At 34.9% G+C, this 21,820-nt stretch overlaps 1 protein-coding gene across 6 annotated transcripts in view; it reads right to left on the reverse strand.

Annotated features, from left to right (window-relative positions):
* The window catches only part of SENP6 (SUMO specific peptidase 6), a 100,144-nt gene that overhangs the window by 72,594 nt on the left and 5,730 nt on the right, over positions 1 to 21,820 (reverse strand). For 3 of the 6 annotated variants that reach the window (XM_019729596.3, XM_019729599.3, XM_019729598.3), the window contains exons 2-3: positions 2,669 to 2,762; positions 633 to 693 (exon numbers count right to left, since the gene is read on the reverse strand). The exons of 1 other annotated variant lie outside the window; for it this stretch is intronic. In XM_019729596.3, the coding sequence (XP_019585155.2) occupies positions 633 to 693; positions 2,669 to 2,762 (155 nt within the window). Of the gene's footprint in view, positions 1 to 632; positions 694 to 1,763; positions 1,872 to 2,668; positions 2,763 to 21,820 lie in introns of those variants that run through there. 2 more of the 6 variants (XM_019729600.3, XM_074333215.2) reach the window with 2 other exon arrangements.

The following is a 21,820-nucleotide window of genomic DNA, read 5'->3' on the forward strand; positions in this document are numbered from 1 at the left end:
CTACCCTGATATACTATTTTACACTGGCAAAGATCCAAAGGTTGGTAACACTAACAGAAGTATGAGAAAACAGGCACACTCAGACATTGCTGATAAAAGTGTAAATCAGGTATAACAAAATTAGAAATGTATCTGTCCTAATACCGCAGGTCTACTTATAGGAATTCATCCTATAGATATACTTGTACGTGTGCAAAATAAACCCTATAGAAGGCTAATTCATTCAACATTATTTTAGGGGGGGGGGGGAAATGGATAACACAATAAACGTGGTGGTACTGGATAACAGTACAACATAAAATGGAATACTATGCATTCATTAAAAAGAATGAGAGTGCTTTTAATATATTCTTATCGATGGTCTCCAGATATATTAATTTTTGAAAGTAAGATTAGAAAAGGTGTGTAAAGGATGCTAGCAATTGTGTAAGTGTAAGGGGGTGAGACAATACGTTTTCATTTTAACACATAACATCTCTCTGATGGGAAAAACAAGAAACTGGGATCACCATTTGCCTCTGGGGTGGGGAAGTGAGTGGGACTTAGAATTAAAAAAATATAAACATCTTTTGAATTATTTGGTTTTGGTACATAACCTAAAATTTTTTAAAATTTAAAAAAGCAACACTTGCCTTTTTTCCTTTTGAGGTTCCAGAATCCTCATCTTCATCTACACTGAGTAGATTTGCCTCACTACATAGAAAATAAGGGGGAACAAACCTTAAGTGAAAATTACAACCCATGCATTAGTTTTCAGATTCAGAAGTTTTATCTTCTGCACACCTAATAATTCAGGGATCAGCAAACGTTTTCTGTAAAGGGACACAGAGTAAATATTTTAAACTTTGCAGGCCATGTGGCCTCTATAGCAACTACTCATCTTTGCCACTGTAGTCTGAAAAGCAGTCATACATTGTAAGTGTGGCTGTTCCAATAAACCTATTAACAAAATCCAGTGATGGTCCAGATTGGGCCTGTGGGTCATCGTTTGTTGATCCCTGCCATAAATGAACACATTAATATTTGTTTTCTTAACGATGGATTTCATATATGGTCACTCATTTTTACTATCTTTCTTGGATTTAAAATTAGGGGAAAAGGACAATGAAACAATTAGAGAAGAAATAAACTGGTATGAAGACCTTAACTAATGGAAAGTAATTCCAATGGTATTACCATAGTAAAATAGTTATACCTCTACCACTTTGAAGGAAATATCAACCCTTCACTAAGACTCATTGGCCTGAGATTCTAAATGACCAGATGGACACATTAACAAAACAGTTCATATTAATCTCAACATGTTCAAAAAGCATCCACTTGAGGATCCACTTATAAGGACGAACCAAAGAGTACAATTCATAAATGAAACATACAAACAGGGAGCACCTGAAAAGACAAATTTTTCACATATCCATGACAAATCTTCTCACAAAGAAACTCAAAATATACCCTTGTGAAGACAACTCTAAGCTATTTTTAGTAAAATCGTGCCTAACGATAATAAAAATGTAAAATGTTTGTTTCATTACTGTTTATATACGTCTCAGCATTTTAACGTTAATAATTCTCTCCTTCCAAACATTTTACAAAATGTTTTAAAAATAGTATACTTCCTACTCAATTTCAGGTTTAATTCCAATTTTTCAAAACTACATAAATACTAAATATAACAAAAATATTTTAAATTAGGAAATAATCAGAAATAAAAAGGAAAAAAAGAAATAAGACCATAATATATCAATTTTAAGTGAGAAACTTACCAGCTCTAAGTTCTCCTTCAAATAAAACTTCAGTTCAACATCTCATAGGTGAAGGCACATAAAGTAGTAATGATGAATGGAGCTGTTGCCCAGACAGAAGTGAAGCACCTACAATATTTAGCCAATATATTCTGAATGACTTCTTGTGTAAAATTTCTAAAACGTATTTATAGTTTTGGTAGAACTTAGTGTACATATTTGTATTTCTCTGAATTTCCTGTTTGTTCTGGCCAGGGGAAAACCAGATCAATAAACCAAGAAACTAATAGCAATGCTGAATTTGTAATACAAATCTCACAACATGCAAAAGGTTCTATTATTTAAAATTTTACACAAAAGTACTTCTAAGCATTAACAAAGCGTAATGAACACTTTGCTTAACTTCTGTCTGGGTCAGCAACTATGTTTATCATTTACAGTGTTTCTGCTTTCTCTGGCGGGAATCTGATCTAAGATGGGTGTGGTAGTGGAGGGGGTTTACAATTGACAAGAAGGATATTATAGGACATACATAAACTTTCATACAAAATTCAAGGGACTTAATCTGGGTTCACTTATTCATGATAAATGGAGGCTTTTCAAATCCACCATTTAATCTACTCAAATATGAATACAGTGCTATATATATATTTTTTTCAAAGAACAATTTCTTTAGTTGGAAATCTTCTGTAGTATGGTTGATTTTTAATAAGGTTACATGCACATATTTTATACATTTCAAAAAATGAAGAAATATAACAGCAAAATTATTTACCAATAAAGGATTGCTTTTTCCTTAATACTACTGTAAAAGAGTTCAATATTTTAAGAATACCATACTCTTTAAAATATTTCCATGGAAAATAAATTGTTCTCCTAATGAAGTCTCATTTTTATAAAATATCTGAGGGAAAAAAAATTCTTACTCTTTATCTGTATCTCCTTCACTTTCTTCTCCATGATCAAAGCTCCAATTATTTTTAAAACCTCCATCTCTCTTAGATTCTGATCTAGTCAAAGCTGAAATAAAAACAAACTGAGATAAGCATTTATTAATAGAACTATTCAATACAAAATAAAATTGAGCATTCCCCAAGCTGTTTAATCTAGATTTGCTTGCCTTTTGATTATGTTATAAACATTTTATTTCCTCTAAAGAGAAAAAAAAAACAAATTAAAATTTGTTTTCGCAAAAAGAAAAAAATTGTTTTTGCTAATTTACAGTTGTCCATGTGTGTCTGCTAAAGAAAGAGGCTCAAATTAGGTATAATAAAAATGAGGTGGGGGGGCACACATGAATATGGTATGAAATATATAAAAATCAACATTGTATCTCCGTATTTCATGACTGATTCTAGAAATCAGTGCCTATCAGTTTGCCTGCCTTATTTATAAAACCATACCCAGACCATTAGCCTTTCCTTTGCTTCTTTCATCTCTGCCTTTTAAAGAGAAACAAATGAAATCCTGTGTTGACAATATGGTAACCTTGATGTTGTCAACAACAACAACAACAAAACTCTCTAAATCAGAACACCAAACTTGCTCATCACGAGTTTAAAAAATGTTGTAAGTGCATGGCTGAAATCCGCTGAAGCCATAAACAACTGGAGAGTTGGAACATGGAGAGATAAATGAAATTCTGAAGTTGTCATTTGGAACCAGGTGACAAAACCCCGATGACCTGAAGTCTGAGCTTTAAGAAGATCTAGTTTGGGGCCCAGCAAGATGAGAGGTCAGACTGAAGACCAGAACACTTGCAGGGCAACACCTTGATTGGGTAAAGTAGGAAGAAAAGAAACTCGCTAAAGAAATCAACAGGAGGAATAATTATGATGTCTTGTCCTTGGTTCTGGGTTATTGGATTGAACTGAAGACAAAGTATATCCACCCTATGGTTAGGGAATTCCTAACTATAAAGTCACAATTACTCAGGTTTGAAACCAGAAGTGTCATACCCTACATGGCCCAGAGAAGCCCATTGTTTTAAAAAGTCTCATAAGAAAGGATGCTTGGTATCACTAGACATTACGGAAGTGCAAAACAAAACTACAATGAGTTACTGCTTCACACCCATTAGGATGGCTCTTATTATTTTAAAAAACAGAAAATAATAAGTGTTGACAAGGATGTGGAGAAACTGGAAGTCTTATGCATTGCTGGTGGGAATGTAAAATACTGCACTTACTATGGGAAAAGTTAGGCAGTTTCTCAAAAAATTAAACACAGAATTACTCAATGATCCATCAATCCCACTTCTAAGTATATACCCCAAAGAAGTGAAGGCATAGACTCTGACACCTGTACGCCAAGTTTCACAGCACCATTATTCACAATAGCCAAAAGGTGAAAATAACCCAAATGTCCATCAACAGATGAATGGATAAACAAAATGCTCTCTGTGCACACACGCACGCGCACACACACACACACACACACACACACAGGAATATTATTCATCCATAAAGAAATGAAATTCTGATACATGCTACAACATGGATGAACCCTGAAAACATTATTCTGAGTGAAATAAGCCAGACACAGAAAGCCAAATACTGTATAATTCCACTTATATGAAGTACCTAGAATAGACAAAGTCAGAAACAGAAAGTAGAATAGCAGGAGCTAAAGGAGAAGAGAATAGAGAATTATTTTTTAATGGGTACAGTTTTTGTTTGGGATGATGAAAAAGTTCTGGAAATGGATAGTGGCAATAACTGCATAACATTATGTACATACTTAATGCCAATCCAAAAGTGCACACTGAAAAATGGTTAAAATGGTAAATCTTATGTTATGTATATCTTACCAAAATTTAAAAAAAATATTAAAAGCAAAACATTCTAAATGACTAACAAAATCAAATAGAAATATTCTCTTAAAAAATATAAAATTCCAATTCAAGCCTTAAAAAAAGTTTCAAAGAATGAGTTCACAATAAAAAATATCATTAAACAGGAGGAAATAAGTCATCATGAGCAAATCTTTACATGTATACTGGGGTTGGACAAATAAGTAAATAGATAATGGGAGCAAAGTTTCTCCCTGTCAGAAAAAGAGGTTACAAATTAGCAAGAGAGGAAAGCCAGAATTAACAGAGTTCATTAGAGTAACAGATTATCAGTATGAGCTCATATGTGATACAAATACGGATGGATGGATGGATGGATGGATACAGAAGCATATGTAGATATGCTTATGTAGTACACATAGAAGCATATGTAGATATATTATTGTAGTATACAAAACTCAAGTTCTATCCTCTGAGAAGGTCTAGGAACAGTGACACTCCAGTAGCAACAAGCACACCTACAACCAAATTCTTGATTTCTAAATACCATTCACCAATAAAAGGAGTCAGGGCTCCAAGGAGAAATGACTTATTCAAGGGATGAAGCAGGAAAAATACAAGATAAGCCTGGAATATTTTTTTGTGGCAGGAAGCAAGTAGGTGCTTTTAAAAAAACATGGGAGCACGCCAAAAGGTTAAAAGAGCTCATCTGAAAGAGCCTCGCAATAGCCAAACAAAGGTGGAACAATTTTAGCAAAATTAAATAACAGTATTGGATAATTTCCAAAATAAAATAAATTCTCAGGCGTCCATACTGATATAAATAATTAAATAATAAACGAGGAGAAAAGACATGTCTTCCTTACAGAAGAATTCCAAATGATATATATACAAACTCTTTCCTCTAAGTAATGAAACTTAATTCCCCTTCCCTTCAGTATACACTGGATTTGGTAACTCACTGAAGTCAACTGACAGTGAGAAACCTGATAATCACTATCTCAGGTGTTCAAGGTTTTAACATCAAAAGTGATGTCTTATTTATAGCACACAGTTATGCACCACATAATGAGGTTTCAGTCAAAGATAGATCACATACATGACAGTGATCCCATAAGATTATAATGCAGCTGAAAAATTCCAATCCCCTAGTAATGCCATAGCCATCTTAAAGTCATAGTGCAATGCATTACACAAATACCACTGCATCACAATTGCCTCCACTATTCAATCAATACTGCCGTACACATATGTAGCCTAGAAGCTGCAGGGGAACAGAATTTGTCACCTCAAAATATGTCTCTTTGGCATAAAGATTGTTTTAGGCTGGTTAATTTTAAGAAACAGCAGACATGGGAAAAGCTCTGAAAACCAAGAGAGGGCAAGTTAACCAAAAACGTCAGTAGGCAGTGAAAAGTGAAGAGAGATTATTCTATGTACTAAAGAACTGCGGTTCTGCACACACAATTCTAACAAATCTAATCATTTGATTTCCTAATCGATAGAGTAGAATCTATACAATAATAAATGAAAGAACAATAACAATAACAAAAGTAATAACTGCCGGCGGAAATAATCTAAAAAGCAAACAAATTTTTAAAACATTAACAGTAACTTGGAGTAGGGACAAAAACTTAAAATCCTCAAGTCCTTGAGACTATCACGTTTCAAAATCCTGTTGTGGCTGGCGTTCGTAATGAGAGTGGAAAATTATGTCCACTATACCCCACGTACAAAATTGAGAGGAAGGAAAGATAAATGTTGAGTGATCCCAGTTAAGTGTCACAAATTAAATACATGCATTTTTCTCCATACCCTCCACCAAAATGACAGAAAAGGAAGGGTGAGAAGGGGAAGTAGAAACCCATAAGAACAAAAGAACACAGAAAGGGAGAAAACAGCACCTGTATAACTAACTCAATGAAAGATGAGAATTTGATAGATGGGTATGAAGTGATTTAGTTGAGCAGAGAAAGCAAACCTAAATGCCTACGAAGGCATAAATATTACAAAACTGACAAAAGAAAAAAGATTTCAACACTGCTGTATCAATAAAAGAAAAGGAATTCATTATTATAAATCTTCCCATTAAAAATTCAGACCCAGAAGGCTTCTCCAGTAATTTCTTTCAAACGTCTAAGAAATGGCAACAAATTTATGTAAATTTTCCCAGAAAACAAAAAAAGGAACACTTTGCATCTCATTTTATGAAATCAAAATACCTCATCCCAAATTTGACAATCAAATTCAAGGAAGAAAAATTACCAAGCACTCTCTCATGAAGACAGATATAAAACACTAAATACAAATATGAGCAAATCAAATCCAGTGATGAAGAATAATATATTACCATCAAAGAGGGTTAATTCCAAAAGCAAGAGTTAAATTTTGAAAGTTATTAACATAATCCACAAGACAAAACTCTTAGCAAACTAGGAACTGAAGGGAACTTCTTTAACCTGAAAAAGAGTAACTGCAAAAACCTTCAGCAAACATTGTAATTTTTCCCGTGCAATAAGCTATAAACAGTTCTATTCAACTTTGTTGTGAGCGTCCTAACTAGTACAGTAAAGGCAAGGGGAGAAAATGCCTGTGAGGAGCAAGGAAAACAAACCAGAAGCAAACTTATTCACGTACAGAACCCTAGAAAGGCTCAAAAATTAGAGTTTCTAGGTATATCTGAAAGAAGAAAAAGATTTTTTAAAGAACATATACTTAGGAGAATGTGAAATAATACATGTATAAAGATAAAACTAGAAAAAAATCATCATTTGGGACCCATTATAGTAATACCTGATTCAAGCATGCACCATCAATGGATGCTAAAACAAATAAATGAGGACAAGCTGAAGCTAATGAGTGCAATTTGGTAAGAAACAGTATATTTACATTGTCTCAAAGCATTTTCCCACAAAATATGTATTAATTAACTACAAGGGGAAAATAGTACATTTCAGTAGACTAACCTGGCAAACATCATCTTAACTAAGTGATCAAAGTCAATTTCATCAATAATGGTACAAAAAATCACTTCTATTGCATTCCTTATAAAAATGCACAACTTGAATCTAATCATGAGGAAACATCAAACAAACTCAAACTACAAAATAGCTGTCCAGTGTATTTCAAGTATAGCAAGGTAAAGAAAGACGGAGAGAGACTGAAAAACTATTCCAGATTAAAAGAAACAAAAGAGACACGACTAATAAATGCAAAAAATGATCCTTTTGCTATAAAGAACATTTTCAGGTCAACCGGTGAAACTGAAATAAAGTCTGTAGATCAGATAATACAACATCAATGCTAATTTTCTGATTTTGATAACTGCACTGTAGTAATTTAAGAGAATGTCCTGTTCCTAAAAAAGGGAAGAGGGTATGACAGTGGAGTATTTACTTTCAAATAGTTCAGAAAAAAAAAAAAAAAATTATGCGTATGTGTATATTAATATACATAGAAAGAAAGAGAGAGACTATGGTAAAGCAATTGTGGTAAATGTTAACATTTGCAGAAATAAGTGAGGGGCATATGGGAATTCTTTGTACTAGTCTTACAATTTTCCTACATGTAAAATTATTTCAAAATAAAAAGTAAAAACTTTAAACAATCACGGCTTATCAGACACTCAAAACTGGAAACTAGAGGGGTGTCCTGTTACATAGCTCAGTGGGTTGGAGTGTGGTGCTAGCAGCACCAAGGTTGCCGGTTCGATCCTCCCATGGGCCATTGTGAGCTGCCTGCTCCTTAAAAGAAAAAAAAGTGGAAACTACCATAAGATCTAATGCCATGGTAGGAAAACCTAAACTGTAAATTGATGAATTGTTGGAGGTTTAGTGTTAGACTACCTGTGAAGTGGTACAGTATTACTTGAAAGTAGACTTAGATTGCTGTAAATGTATACAGCAAACTCTAAGGGAACCACTGAAAAATTTTTTAAATGAAGTATAACTAAAATGCAAAGTAAGAAAAAAATGGAATCATACAGAATGCTCAATTAAAACAACAAAAGGCAGAAAAATAGTGTAAGACAAAAACAGGAACAAAGAACAAAGGCAGCAAATAGAAAATAGTAACAAATATGGTAGACATTAATCCAATTATATCAATAATCACTTTGAACATAAATGATCTAAATGGACTAATTAAAAAAGAAAGACTGTTAGAATGAGTCAAACAGCAAGACCCAACTATATGTTGTCTACAAGAAACCCACTTTAAATGAAAAGACACATAGATTAAAAGTAAAAGCATAAAGATCTACCATACTAACAATAATCAATAAAAAGCAGTAGCTATGCTAATTGCAGACAAAGCAGATGTCAAAGGAAAGTTATTAGAGATAAAGAAGGACATTACATAATGTTAAAGGGGTCAGTTCTCTAAGACATAACAATCCTTAACATGTATGTATGTACCAACAGTGTCAAACTATGTAAGGCAAAAATTAATAGACTGCAAGAAGAAATAGATGAATCTACTACCATAGATTGGAGACTGCTATACCAGAAATGGACTGATCCAGCAGGCAGAAAATCAGTAAGGAAGTAGATGAATTCAATAACACCATCAATCAATTGGAGCTATAGGCATACCTCGTTTCATTGCACTTAGAAGATATTGTGTTTTTTACAAATTGAAGGTTTGTGATAATCTTGCATCCAACAAGTATTTAGACACCATTTTTCCAACAACAGTTGTCTCATTTTATGTCTGTGTCACATTTTGGTAATTCTCACAATATTTCAAACTTTTTCATTATTATTACATTTGTTATGATGATCTGTGACCAATGATCTTTGATGTTACTATTGTAATTTTAGGGTGGGCATGAGTCATACCCATATAAGATGGCAAAATTATTTTATAAATGTTGTATGTGTTCTATTCCACCAACCAGCTGTTCCCACATCTCTCACTCTTCTTGGACCTCCCAACACAACAAAATTGAAATTAGGCCAATTGGTAACCCTACAATGGCTTCTAAGTGTTCAAATGAAAGAGTTGCACATCTGTCACTTTAAATCAAAAGCTAGAAATGACTAAGCTTAGTGAGAAAGGCATGACCGAAAGCTAGGCCTCTTGTGCCAAACAGCCAAACTGAGGAAGAAGTAGCTGCAGATGTAGTAAAACGAGCAAGAAAACTAGAATTCGAAGTGAGGCCTGAAGATGTGATTGAATTGCTACAATCTCAGGATAAAACTTGAACAGATGAGGAGTTACTTCTTATGGATGAGCAAAGAAAGTAGTTTCTTGAGATGGAATCTACTTCTGGTGAAGATGCTGTGAAGATTGTTGAAACGACAACAAAGCACTTAGAATATTACAAAAACTTAGTTGATAAAGCAGTGGCAGGGTTTGAGAGGATTGACTCCAATTTGGAAAGAAGTTCTACTGTGGGTAAAATGCCACTTAACAACACTGCATGCTACAGAGAAATCATCATGAAAGAGTCAATGCAACAAATTTCATTGTTGTCTTATTTTAAGAAATTGCCACAGCCACCCCAACATTCAGTAACCACCACCTTCATCAGTCAGGAGTCATTAACATCGAGGCAAGACCTTCCATCAGTAAAGATTACAACTCACTAAAGACTCATATGATAGAGAGCTTTTTTTAGTAATAAAGTATTTCTTAATTAAGGCCGTTTAGACATAATGCTATTGCACACTTAACAGACTACAATATAGTATAAACATAACATTTATATGCACAGGAAAACCAAAAAAAATATTGTAACTCATTTTATTGCAATATCCACATTATTGTGGTGGTCTGGAATTGAACCCACAATATCTCCAAGGTATGCTTATAACTGACATCTATAGACTACTTCACCAAACAACAGAAATATACACATTTTTCTCAAGCTCACATGGAACATTCACTAAGATAGACTACATTCTGGGCCATAAAACACTAACAAATTTATAGGAACAGAAATCATACAATGTCTTCTCTCAGACCACAACAGAATTAAATTAGAATAACAGAAAACTTAACTGGAAAATCCCCAAAATACATGGAAGTTAAGCGACACACTTCTAAACAAATAGGTCAATGATGAAATCAAGATAAACTTAACATTTTGACCTAAATGAAAATGAAAATACAACCTACCAAATTTGTGAGATGTAGTAAAAGCAATGCTTAGAGGGAAATTTACGTAATTGAATGCATATATTAGAAAAGACCTAAAATAAAGCATCTAAGCTTCTATCTTATGAAACTAAAAAGAGCAATTTAAATCCAAAATAAGCAGAAGAAAAGAAGTAACAAAAATTAGAGCAGAAATCAATGAAATTGAACAGGAAATCAACTGAGAAAAATCAAACTCAAAAGCTGGTTCTTGAAAAGACTGAGAAAAATCAATAAGCCTCTGGTCAGGCCAACTCAGGAAAAAAGAGGGAGGACACAAAGCACTAATATTAGAAGTGAAAGAGGGAGCATCACTACAGATCCCATGAACATTAAAAGGATAATAAAGAAATACTATGAACAACTTCAACAACCTAGATGAAATAAATTCCTTAAAAACTGCCAAAACTCACAAAAGAAGGAACAATCTAAATAAGAGCCCGTATTTATTAAAGAAATTGAATCAACAATGAATTATTTTCCAAAACAGAAAGCACAGGACCCAGATGGGTTCACTGGTGACTTCCAAACATTTAAGAAATTGCATCAGTTCTCAACAATCTCATTCAGAAAACAGAAGTAGGGGCTGGCCCGGTGGCTCAGGTGGTTGGAGCTCCGTGCTCCTGACTCCGAAGGCTGCCGGTTCGGTTCCCACATGGGCCGGTGGGCTCTCAACCACAAGGTTGCCAGTGCAACTCCTCGACTCCCGCAGGGGATGGTGGACTGTGCCTCCTATAACTAACTGGGCTGGGAGCTGAGCTGTACCCTCCACAACTAAGATTGAAAGGACAACAACTTGACTTGGAAAAAGCCAAAGTCCTGTTCCCCTTCCCCAATAAAATCTTTAAAAAAAGAAAAAAAAAAAAAGAAAAGAAAAAAGAAAACAGAAGTAGTAGGAATACTTCCGAACTCATTCTATGAGGCCAATATTACCCTAAAAATCAAAGGCATTATAAGAAAACTACTGACCAACGTATCTCATGAACTCAGATGCAAAAATCCTCAAAAAAAAGAAAAAAGAAAAAAATAGCAAACTGAATCCAACAATGGAGAAGGATTATACACCATGACCAACTGGGATTTATATCAGCTTTGCAAGGCTGGCTCAACATTCAAAAATCAATTAATGGGGAGGCCGGATAGCTCAGTTGGTTAGAGAACAAGCTCTCAATAGCCGGGCTGCCAGTTTGATTCCCACATGGGATGGTGGGCTGTGCCTCCTGCAACTAAAAATTGGAAATGGCCGATTGGACTTGGAGCTGAGCTGCGCCCTCCACAACTAGACTGAAGGACAATGACTTGGAGCTGATGGGTCCTGGAGAAACGCACTATTGCCCAATATTCCCCAATAAATTTTTTTAAAAAATCAATTAATGTAATCCATACATGAATAGACTAAGACAGAAAAATCTCAATAGATGCAGTAAAAGCATTTAATAAAATACAAATATCCTATTCATGATAAAAACAGTAAAACAGGAATACAGGGGAATTTCCTTTACTTAATACAGAGTATCTATAAAAATGTATAGCTGACATCAACGGTGAAAAATCAAAGCTTTTCCATTAACACTGGGTACAAGGCAAGGATGACCCATCTCACCACTCCTTTTTACCATTGTACTTGAAGTTCTAGTTAATTCAATAAAACAAGTCAAGAAAATAAGACGGTTATAGATTGGGAAGAAAGAAATAAAACTGCCTTTGTTTGCAGATGACATGATCATCTATGTAGAAAATCCAAAAAATCAATTAAAAAAAGAAACTCTTGGAACTAATAAGCAATTATAGCAAGGCTGCAGGATACAAAGTTAACACATCAACTGCTTTCCTATATACCAATAATGAACAAGCAGAATTTGAATTTAAAACACAATACCACTTACATTAGCATGCCCCCAAAATGAAATACTTAGTTATAAAGCTAACAAAATGTGCATAAGATCTGTATGAGAAAAACTATAACATTCTGATGAATGAAATCAAAGAACTAAATAAATGGAGAGATATTCCACATTCATGGATAGGAAGACTCGAAACTGTCAATATGTCAAGTTTTTCCTAACTTTATAGATTTAATGCAATCACAATCAAAATCTCAGCAAGTTATTTCGTGGATGTTGCAAAACTGATTCTAAAGTACATTTGGAGAGGCAAAAGACCCAGAAAAGCCAACATAATATTTAAGGAAAACAAATTTGGACGATGAATACTATCCAACTTCACGACTTACTATAAAACTACAGTAATCAAGTCAGTGTGGTATTGCAAAATAGGCAAATGCATTGGTGGAGAAGAATAGAGAGCTCAGAATAAAGCCACATAAATACAGGCAATTGATCTTGGACAAAGGAAAAAGGCAACACATGGAGCAAAAGATAAGTCTTTTCAAAAAATGGTGCTGTAACAACTGGACATTCACATGCAAAATAATTAATCTAGATACATCTTACACCCTTCACAAAAAATTAATTCAAAATGGATCACAGACCTAAATATAAAGTGAAAACTATAAAAATCCAGGAGAAAACCTAGATGACCTTGGGTATGGTAATCACTTTTTATTTTTTAATTCTTCTTTTTTTTTTTTTTTTTTTATGGATGGCGCAGCTCACAGTGGCCTATGTGGGGATTGAACCAGCAACCTTGGTGTTACCAGCACCATGCTCAAACCAACTGAGCTAACCGGACACCCCAGTAATCACTTTTTAGATATAATACAAAGGCACAATCCATGAAAGAAAAGAATTGATAAATTGAACTTTAAAATTTTACTCTGTAAAAGACATGTCAAGAAAATCAGAAAAGATGGGGTGGCCAGTTAGCTCAGTTGGTTAGAGCATGGTGCTGGTAACACCAAGGTTGCTGGTTCTATCCCCGCACGGGGCACTGTGGGCTGTGCCCTCCTTAAAAAAAAGGAAAGAAAGAAAATTAGAAGACAAGCTACAGACTGGGAGAAAATATTTGCAAAAGACATATCTGACAAAGGACTTCGTTCAAATTACATACATAGACCTCTTAAAACTCAGTAATAAGAAAAAAAAATCAACCTGATTAAAAAAAAATGGGCCAAATACCTTAACAGATGCCTCACCAAAGAGATACAAAGATAGAAAAAAAGCATATGCATATGCTCTCCATCAGCTCATCAAATAAATACAATGAGATACCACAAATTAAAACAATGAGATACCACTACCCACCTATTAAACTAGGAAAATTCTGGACCACTGACAACACCAAATGCTGGTGAAGATGTGGAGCAACAGGGGCTCTCTTTCATTGCTGATGGAAAGGCAAAATGGTACAGCCACTTTGGAAGGCAGTTGCGGATTGTTACAAAACTAAACATACTGTTAGCATATAATTAATCCAGCAATTGCATTCCTTGGTATTTACCCAAACGAGTTTAAAAACTTATGTCCACACTAAAGCCTGCACACCGATGTTTATAGCAGCTTTATCATAATTGCCAAAACTTGAGAGCCACCAAGATGGCCTTCAGTAGGTGAATGGATAAACTGTGGGATGTTATTTGGCACTAAAAGGAAATGAGGAGGAAACTTCAACGAATATTACTAAGTGAAAGAAACCAATGTGAAAAGGCTACACACTGTATGATTTCAACTACAGCCATCCCTCAGTATCCATGGGGGATTGGTTCCAGGATACCATTAGGATACCAAAATCTGCAAATGCTCAAGTTCCTTATATAAAATGATCTATGCACATCTTCCCATATACTTTAAATCATCTCTAGATTACTTACAATACCTAACATAATGTAAATGCTATGTAAATAGTTATTACATAGTATTGTTTAGGAAATAACGACAAGAAAAGTCTGTACGTGTTCAGACACAACCATGGTAGGCCGAACTACACAGCACACATCAGCAACAACGTAACTTTTTTAAAAAATATTTTCAATTTACAGTTGGTTGAATCGGTGGTGCAGAACCTGTAGATATGAAGAGACAATTGTGTATGTCATTCTGAAAAAGGCAAAACTATGGAGACAGTAAAAAAATCAATAGTTGGCCAGTTGTGAGATAGGAGGTAGATGGAGCAGACACTTATGGCAGTGCAACTACTCTGTATGATACTATCATGATGGATATATGTCATTATACATTTGTCCTAACCCATAGACACTAAAAGTGAACCATAATATAAACTATGGACTTTGGGTGATTATGATGTATCAATGCAGGATTATCAATTGTCACAAATGTACCACTTTGGTGGGGATGCTGATATTGGTGGAGGCTGTGCATGTGTGGGGTAGGAGGCATGTGGGAAACCTCTGTACCATTCTCCCAACTGTGCTGTAAACCTAAAAGTGCTCTTTAAAAAAAAAAAAGTATTTTAAAAATAAAAATGTAAACCTTTTGCATGCACAGATAAAATAAGTCTTTTTTCCAGTTTTATTGAGCTATAACTGATACACAGCACTGTTCAAATTCAAGGTGTACAGCATAATGACTTGACTCACATATATTGTGAAATGATTACAACAAGAAATTCAGTTAGCACTCATCATCTTATACAAAACAAATAATGTTTTTTTCCTTGTGATGAACTCTTAGGATTTACTCTTAACAACTTTCAAATATACCATGCAAGAGCGTTAGCTATAGTGATCATTTTGCACATTACCCCAGTACTTACTTTTTTTTAAAAGTTTATTGGGGTGACAATGGTTAGTAAAGTCACATAGGTTTCAAGTGTATAATCCTGTAATACATCATCTATATATCACATTGTGTGCTAACCACCCAGAGTCAGTTCTCTTTCCATCACCATATATTTGACCCCCTTTACCCTCATCTACTACCCCCACCTTTTCTTTTTTAACCTAATGTCCTTTTTCTGTTCCAGGAGTACATATATCTTTACGGATAAACGTTTTCAGATTTTTGGGGGTAGATACCCAGGACAGGCATTGCTGGGTTATATGGTAATTCTATTCTTAATTTTTTGAGTAACCTCCACACTGCCTTCCATAGTGGCTGCATAGGTACTAAACTTATGAACCTTGCGTTCAAAGAGCATTTTATGAATTTGACCTCAAAGGGAAGTAAAAGTTAAAATAAATGAACGCCACTGTATCAAACTTAAAAAGTTCCTGCACAGCAAAAGAAACCGTTGACAAAATAAAGAGGCAACCAACCAAATGGGATAAGATTTTGCAAATAACGTCTCCGATAAGGGGTTAATATCCAAAACATAAGCAACACATACGACTCAACAACAAAAAAATACAATTAAAAATGGGCATAGGACCTGAATAGACATTTCTCCAAAGAGGACACACAGATGGCCAATAGATATATGAAAAGACGCTCAACATCACCAATCATCAGAAAAGTGCAAATAAAAAACACAATGAGATATCCCCTCAGCCCAGTTAGAATGGCTATCATCAACAAGTGTTGGAGAGGCTGGAGAAAAAGGAACCTTCATACACTGTTGGTGGGGATGCAGACTGGTATTTATTTATCTTATAACAGGAAGTTTGTATCCTCTGACCACCTTCATCCAAGTTCCCTACCCCCTGCTTCTGGTAACAACAAACCTGACCTTTTTCTATCAAGTTTTTTTGTTTGTTTGTTTGTTTTAGATTCCACATTTAAGTGAGATAACAGATACCTGTCTTTCTCTGTCTGACTTATTTCACTTGGCATGCCCTCAAGATACATTCATGTTGCTGCAAATGGCATTTCCTTCCTTTTCATGGTTGGTATGTATCTGTCCATATGTGTTTGTGTATGTACACAGATACGGGGGGAGGGATGCCAAAAAAAAGTACACATTTTAAGAGATGCTATCTATGTACTACTTTTCGAAGTTGAATTGAATTACGATAGCAATATGTAGTATGATGTTCGCTCAAAAGATGGTGTTAATCAAATGAATGCTAGTGTCATTCATTGTATTACAATTTTAAGTTTTTTCTTTCTTAAAATGTGTATACATTTTTTTGGCATCCTCTGTGTATGTAAATATAAAACATCTTTATCCATTCATTAGTCAATGGACACTTAGGTTGTTTCCACATTTTGGCTACCGCAAATACGCTGATAGGAACATGTGGGTGCAGATATCTCTGACATAGTGTTTTTATTTCCTTCAGATACATTTCAGAAGTGGAATTGCTGGATCATATGATAGTTCTGTTTTTAACTTCTTGAGGAACCTCTATGGCTGTTTTCTATAGTGGCTGCACCAATTTGCAATCCCACCAACAGTGCAAAAGTGTTCCCTTTTCTCCACTTACTCTCCAGTATTTGTATCTCGTTTTTAAGATTTTTTTTTTTTTTTAAGGAGAGCGCAGCTCACTGTGGCCCATGTGGGATTGAACCGGCAACCTTGGTGTTATTGGCACCATGCTCTAAGTAACTGAACTAACCAGCCACCCTTTCTTGTTTTGATGATAGGCATTCTAACAGGCCTCGGGGGATTATCTCATTGTGGTTTTGATTTGCATTTCCCTAATGATTGGTGATATTTCGCACCTTTTAGTGTACTTGTTGGCCATATGCATGTCATCTATGGAAAAATGTTTATTTGGGTTCTTTGACCATTTTTTTTTAGTTGGGTTGTTTTTTTGTTGTTGTTATTGAGTTGTATGAGTTCTTCATATATTTTGGCTATTACCCCCTTATCAGATATATGGTTTGCAAATATTTAATAAAATTTTTAAAATAGTTTTCAATGTAAAGAAAACGTAAGGCATACACTACAAATAGATTTTCAAATTCTGTTACTATGTCTGCATAGCTGACTGGCACTTTCCTGCTGCCATAAAAACTAAAAAAATGCACAGTAATTAAAGAACAAAAAAATAAAGTTATAATACAAAGGATCAGTAACACCAAAGGATTTATTGTATCACAAAAAGCACAAGACATTAAAAAATAACTAATCTAAAAAATTGTGTTCATAAAATTATTCCATTCATTTAAAAAATAAGACAAGTAATGATTTCATGAGATATATTTAATCCACATAATTCAACCAAGGTATACTATTCAGAATAAAGAACTCCAACATTCCAACAGAAAAACAAGATGGGAAGAAGATATGAACAAGCAATTAAAAACTGAGAAAAACACACACAAAAAAAACAAAACACAAAACTCCTTGGGCATTTTGTTTAGTTTTCTCATGTATCCCAAACACATAGAATAGGGATTAACTCTAGGTTGGCACTCAATATTTTTTAATTTTGCATGAACAATTAATATTTTTAAATGTAGCAATAAAAATACAGTAAGTCCTCAACATCATTGATAGGTTCTGTGACTTTAAGTGAAATGATGTATAACAAAGCATGGTATAATTTTACCACAGGCTAATTGATATAAACAAGAATTAAGTTCTGATGGCATCTCATCAACAATATAATGAAATAACACTGAACGAAGAGACATTATCACAGGACCTGCTGTACAGATGCTCCTCAACTTACAAAGAGCAGCATTGGGGGTTATGTCCCAATAAACCCATCCTAAATTGAAAATACCCTAAGTCAAAAATGCACTTTATAAACCTAACCTACTGATCATAGCTTAGTCTAGACCACCTTAAACGTGCTCAGAACACTTACTTAGCCTACAGTTCAGCAAACTCAGCTAACACAACGAATACACTGCACAGAATTATCAGTGGTTTACTCTTACGACTGCCTGCCTGTCTGGGAGTTGTACTCACTGTTGCTGCCCGCATCACCAGAGTATAGCTTACTACTAGCCCAGGAAATGATCAAACTCAAAGTATGGCTTCTATTTTATATTTATTCATATATATAACATTCATAGGATGTAAAGTACACCGTAAGGAACATACGTAGTCAATGGTATTGTAATAGTAGCAATGTACAATGTCAGAGTAGTAGTAGACTTGGTAGGGTTATCACTTTGTGGGGGGTGTAAATGTCTAATCAGTATGTTGTTTTGTACACCTGAAACTAATAATAAAATTAAATTTTAAAAAAGCATGGTTTCTACAGAACGTGTATTGGTGCTCTTAACTGTTGCTGGAAGCTCCTTGATCTTCAAAGGAACATAAATGTCAGGGGGTGGTACCTTATCCCAAAGTAATGCAGCTGATTCTACCTTTACACAGAATATTCAATTTCTAAAATTAGTTGTCTCAAGCTGATACACAACAGGTTGCATTGATGGCAAAATGTTGATTTCAAATGGTTGAAACCAAATGATTTCAAAAGGTTGAAATGACTGCAAAAGCCAAGTGGCTCACATTGTTCCTTCAGCTCCAAGGAAAGGGGAACAGAACCATCAAGGGGACAAGGGAATTCAGCATTGGGATGGACCAATGAAACACTTTAGTTCTGCAAGGGCAAATGGGGAAGTTAAATATATGGTGGTGGGGATCGGACGGGTGGCTCAGTTGGTTAGAGCTCAAGCTCTGGGCAACAGGGCTGCCGGTTTGATTCCCACATGGGCCAGCGAGCTGCACCCACCGCAACTAGAATGAAGTCAATGAGCTGCCTGAGGCTCAGCTCCTGGGTGGCCAGATGGCTCAGTTGGTTGGAGCGTGGGCTCTCAACCACAAGGTTGCCAGTTCGACTCCCGCAAGAGATGGTGGGCTGTGCCCCCTGCAACTAACAACGGCAACTGGACCCGGAGCTGAGCTGCGCCCTCCACAACTAAGACTGAAAGGACAACTTGACTTGAAAAAGTCACAGAAGTACACACTATTCCCCAATAAAGTCCTGTTCTCCTTCCCCAATAAAATTATATACATATGTGTATATATATGTATATATATATATACATACATATACATATACATATATATATATATATATATATATATATCTATGGTGATGGAAAGAGAACTGACTCTGGGTGGTGAGCACACAATGTAATATAGAGATGATGTATTACAGAAATGTACACTTGAAACTTATGTAATTTTATTAACCACTGTCATCCCAATAAACTTAGTTTAAAACGTTTTTAAAAACAAAGTATAAATACATAATTCAACAAAGAGAAAACTGACACTTTTATAATAAACTTAAAAGAAGATAAACTTGAGAAATAGGTAAAGCCTGTAAATGGTGAAGACAATGGAGACACAAGAGTTGATACCCCCCAAAAAAAAAAAAAGTTGATCCTCAAAGTTGTGAAGAAAATGCTGAGGATTCTCAGACTTAATAGCTATTATGACAAAATTAAATCATTCTTTGATATTTTCTGTGATAAGAGAATGGAGAGCAATGTGGACTGAAGAAAAGATCAAACGCCAAAACATTTGTAATCCCACTGAAAAACGGCTTCAACCTTTGCAAAAAATGAAAAAGTGAATTTACTATACTAGTATACACTGGACACCAACACTGTTTTTTCTCCCTGCTGTGTTTCAAAGACTGTTATGCAGTTAATGTGGGAGGAAAAGAAAAACAAAACAAAACCTATATTCAAATTCAAACATGAAATGTATTTGAAATAGTAACACCAACGGCAAGAACGAAATAGGGCTTTTTTTTCCTACTCAAGCCTATAGTTTCCGATGGCCTCAAGGTGGTTGTTAAGTTGGGACAAGGCAGTGTGTCTAAATGTCCCAGTTTGCCTAGCACTGTCCCAATTTTAGCACTAGAAGTCTGTATCCTCAGGAGACAAGAGGTCCTAATTTTTGGTTATGGATGCAAAAGGTTCTAGGAACCCTAAGGCAGCCCAAAAAATAGGGGCTGAAAGCAACACCGATTTTAGTGTCAAGTGAATACTGCATAGATTATCTACTACCTTCTGTACTCACTGTCTTTTTTAGCTGATGTTAGCAACCATTATTCACAGTTGATAATAATGGATCATCCATTGTGGCATCATTCCAAGTAATGTGACTTAAGTATATAACTTAGGTGGGTTGTAACTGTGATCATTAACAGTCTGACATTGACTTTGTGGATTAACTGTTGTGTTTGGTACTGATATAATGTTAATTTTTTTATTATAAATATTGTGATCATGTCTTCTAAGAGTTCAGGTAATGAAAATGAGAAAGATTACAGTAACTTCAGCATGACCCAGACATCACTGAATGAAAGAAAAAAGGAAAAGTTTCTAACATTCTTCCTCTTTTCTTCTTACTTATACTTCCTGGTTTCAGAAATTTTCAAATCAATCCCTGATCAAAGAAAAGTCAAACCAACGACTGCTTATGTTGTTATTCATATCTCTGAAACAAATTACAAATTCTGTGGTCTCTGTTCTTTCTTTAGCTTCCTAAACTGTCCAGAAATTAGCTTTTGGATCTCATAAGCACTGGCATTTTCAAGTTTAAGAAATACTGTGACTTTGTTGAATTAAAAAAAAAATAAAAATTGCACATAGGTCTAAGAAAGATGGCTGTGTAGATTAACGATGACGGCAAATTCTCTGCCACTCTTCCCCTGGAACGGTGGGGTATAATTCCCCTCCCACTGAACCTGGGCTGGCTTCGTGAACTTTTGGCCAACAGAATGTGGCAGAAGTAACTCTGTAATTTCTGAAGTTGGACCTTAAGAGATCTATGGCTTGTGCTTCCCCCTCTTAAAAGTGCTGCTTCATCATAAATGATAATTTCCCATAATTCCCTATTATTTTCCTTCTCTTGTCCAACCCCCCACCCCTCAAAGGTAAAGTAGGAAAGAGGAAGAATGGGGAAGTAAAGGGATAAAGAAGGGAGTGAGGGAGGGAGGGAAGGAAGGAATGCTGAAGGTGGTTAAGCTACAGTATAAATCAGTTCCCAGGCACTAGTTCTGATTTCCCCACTAATTTGCTCTATCTAGGTCACATAAACTCTCCATACCTCTTGATTTCCTTAAATATTCAACATACTTTTGTAATGGCAACAGAACAATCAACTTAATGAAGTCTAGATACATGGAATACATAATTTCATTTTCTTTCCTCTCTCACTATACCACTCAACCTAGAATATCAAGAACAATTGACTAATATCTAAAAAAAGAAAAATAGTAAGTGAAAGAAATAAAATAAAAACTAGAATTCAAATAAAAAAGGAAAAGCAAGAAAAGGAAGTTCTTTTTCTCTTCTCTACCTAAGAAAATAAATATAGCAATACCAATTAATAAAAAGTACTTGGAATTACATGCCTGGAATTGTTCTAAGAATTT

Source organism: Rhinolophus sinicus, chromosome 2, assembly GCF_057876585.1.
Source record: "Rhinolophus sinicus isolate RSI-liver-muscle chromosome 2, RSI-T2T, whole genome shotgun sequence".
Lineage (NCBI taxonomy): Eukaryota > Metazoa > Chordata > Mammalia > Chiroptera > Rhinolophidae > Rhinolophus > Rhinolophus sinicus.